The sequence below is a fragment of the Aphanomyces invadans genome, assembly GCF_000520115.1.
Source record: "Aphanomyces invadans strain NJM9701 unplaced genomic scaffold supercont1.25, whole genome shotgun sequence".
Taxonomy (NCBI): Eukaryota; Oomycota; class Saprolegniomycetes; order Saprolegniales; family Verrucalvaceae; genus Aphanomyces; species Aphanomyces invadans.
The window spans coordinates 956,645-959,502 of record NW_008580170.1 but is presented as its reverse complement, the minus strand read 5'-3'; the positions used below and the strand labels follow the sequence as shown (position 1 = coordinate 959,502).

Sequence of the window (2,858 nt, the reverse complement as noted above, 5' to 3'; positions counted from 1 at the left end):
GCTTGATGTATTCTGGTCAATACATTCTTAGAATCCAAGCTGCCGATTCTCCTTGTGTTGCGGGGAACTTCAGGTTTCTATGTTTAATGTACTACCTCTGTTGTTGTTGATGTGGGTCGTCTATTAAAATAGATACGTAAATCTACGCTAAATAGAATTGTCGGACTTTCTTCGTTGTGTAGGCGCTGGTTGTGAGCATGATCTCGACCGGCGGAGGCAGGAGCGCGATCCGCGGGACAAGGTGCTGGCGCGGCCACTCGTGTTGGGCGAGGAGCCGGAGAAGGCGACGGAGAGCCATCTGCCCGGGCTCTTGAACGAGGCTGTGGTGCAAGTGCATTTGAGCGACACGCGCCGCCTTGACGGCAATCGTCCATGGACTTGGCATGGTAGGTCGGCGCGAAAGACGCGATCGTTTCGCACGCGCCAGGCGTTGAACCATACGCAGGCGCGAAGCACTGGCCAGAGATAGCGGAACGCGGCTCGGTGCGTGTTGGAGACCGTCTTCGGCGTCGAGTAAAGGTAGCCTGAGCCGAGAGTGTTGTCGGCAAGACTACACCCAAGGGGGCCGTGACCGCATGGAGCGTGTTCCACACGTCCTTGATGAAGTCGCAGTCTACGAGGAAGCGGCGGTACGTCTCGTGCTCGGGGCAAAAGAGACACGCTTGGTCGGCCCTGTTGAGCCAGTGCAAATGAGCGTGTACTACCTCTGACCAATTTATATGTTTGTTTTTAACAATTCCAATTTCCAATTTCCGAAATTAAATGTTCAATTTTCAGATTCAGTTTTACAAAAATAGCACTATTCGAAAATCGAGCTCCAAGTCATCGATTATGCCGTCATGTACTTCCGTGCTGCAGTCTAAAATCAATGCCTAAAATCCAGTTGAAGTTGCACCCAACTCTTTGACCTTTTGAACTTCCTAAATCAAATTATGCATATGAGCCGAGAATTCTACGCCACTAAGGTAGGCGCAACAAAAACTCCAAGCATTACACCCACAGGACACCAGTTCTGCCAACCTGCCTCGAGCATGCAATACAGCATTTTCAATTGAGGGATTATCCGAAAGCAACTTGGTATGACATGGGACGCACTGAGGAAAATGTTGGCGCTTTGCAAATTTCTTGCGTACCTTAAGGACGTATAGCCGAAGCATTAGGTCCCAGTATAGTCGCGTCTCCATTCCGTATGGTTGTTCTACATGAAGTCCACCATGTACGTCCGACCAAAAAATTCTCCTCGTGGCGAACATCTTTCATACATACAAGTATTCGTTCATGAAAAGTAACCGGGCCTTTGTACAGTGTCTTCCCAATGTCGATTTTTGGCGTTGCAATTTTTTTAGCAGTCATGTTCGCTTACGTTGCTGTCCAATCTATGCAGCACGTGGTATCTCAATATTCAAATTCATACTCTCCAGTTTCAAAATACTACAGTCAACTTGACAAAAACTAGACAAAATTTCGCATCTGATGAGCGATGCCGTTTCGGCGAAATATTGGCATATTTACATTTCCCGCAGGATTGGATTAATACGCGTTGATCTTTAACGCAATGTGATTGGTCGATTCGAAAATCACTCGCACTTTCCTCCCGTTGCGCGTCAGGCGGCGATGTGGCATTTGCATCCACTTAAGGCGGATGATTTCTTACGAGAGCTCGAGCTTTCTTCGAACTCAACGTGCTCTATAGCAGGGATACCCTGTACAACTTCCCGCCCGACCTTTCCCGCCTTCGATATCGACCGCCAACTGAACCATCAACTTGCCCAACAGGCTGACTTGGCCGGGCCGACAATTCCACTCGACGCAGGACGAATCGCTGTTGACCACAGCCAATAAACAAAACGTGCGCCGTCATCTGCCGGGGCGGACCCCGAAGTTTGGGGCCCGCCCGACCTTTCCCGCCGGTGCTAAATTATCGACTGCCAACTGCGCTCCAAGTCGTCCAGGCCATTCTTTTCAGAAATGCATCCAGTCTCTCAACTGACACAAGACTTCCAATCCCCTCCCGTCCCATCTTTTCCCACGACGCACGCCACCACCTCCTCTCATTGGGCAACTATCTTCTCCCCTATCCCCCCATATCTGATAGGCGCGCGATTTATTTCGTCCCCTTCCCCTACTTCGGCTAACTGCCTACTAGGCACCACTAGTACTATTAGCCTACTAGGCACTACTATTAGCGATAGTAGTCAGATTCTGGCACATTGGAAACTCACCCCTCACTCAGTATAATGCAAATTTCTCACCCATTGTATCGTATTGACAACACAACCGTTATGCGGTCGGAGTGGTTGTGCTCGGTATCCACTTTGGTTGACCCGCCAACCTTCGCCAAAGTCTTCGTAGGTGGCATGTCATAGTAGGAAGATGTTTCGTCGACATAGATGAAGTCTGAAGGCGTGGTATCTTTGAACTTTTCCCAAAACGCCTTTGCAAATGTAGCTTTCGTCTTAGCAAGCACAGCTTGTGGACGCTTGATCGCACATGACACACAATGCGAGAAGCGATAGCGCTTGGTAAACCGTTCGCAGAGTCGGAGCAAGCTGTCGTACGCCGTGTCGTACAGTGACCGACGGAATGGAACGCCACCCGAAGTTTCGACGAATGCAACTCTACTTTTGTCCAATAACACATCACCAAAAGAATAATGCAACCTGATTGGCTTGTGAAATTTTTTTCCCGCCGGCGCGAGTTCCTTTTAAATTGAGATTGCCTTTCATTCAGCATATCATGACCGTGAACTCAACACTTCGAAAAAAAACGCCAAAGCGGTCGTACACCGTGGCGTTGAAGCTGCAGGTGCTAAAACTCCTTGAGACTTCAAGCCAGCTCCATGTCTCCAAGGAACTCGG

General features: G+C 49.3%; 1 protein-coding gene across 1 annotated transcript; it reads right to left on the bottom strand.

Moving 5' to 3' along the window:
• Window positions 1–142: 142 nt before the first annotated feature.
• On the bottom strand, window positions 143–577 carry H310_10346 (hypothetical protein; the record flags this gene model as incomplete). Its single annotated transcript, XM_008876711.1, has 2 exons — window positions 143–524; window positions 573–577. 2 exons carry the CDS (start codon window positions 575–577, stop codon window positions 143–145), a joined length of 387 nt encoding a protein of 128 aa, XP_008874933.1.
• Between the last annotated feature and the right edge of the window lie 2,281 nt (window positions 578–2,858).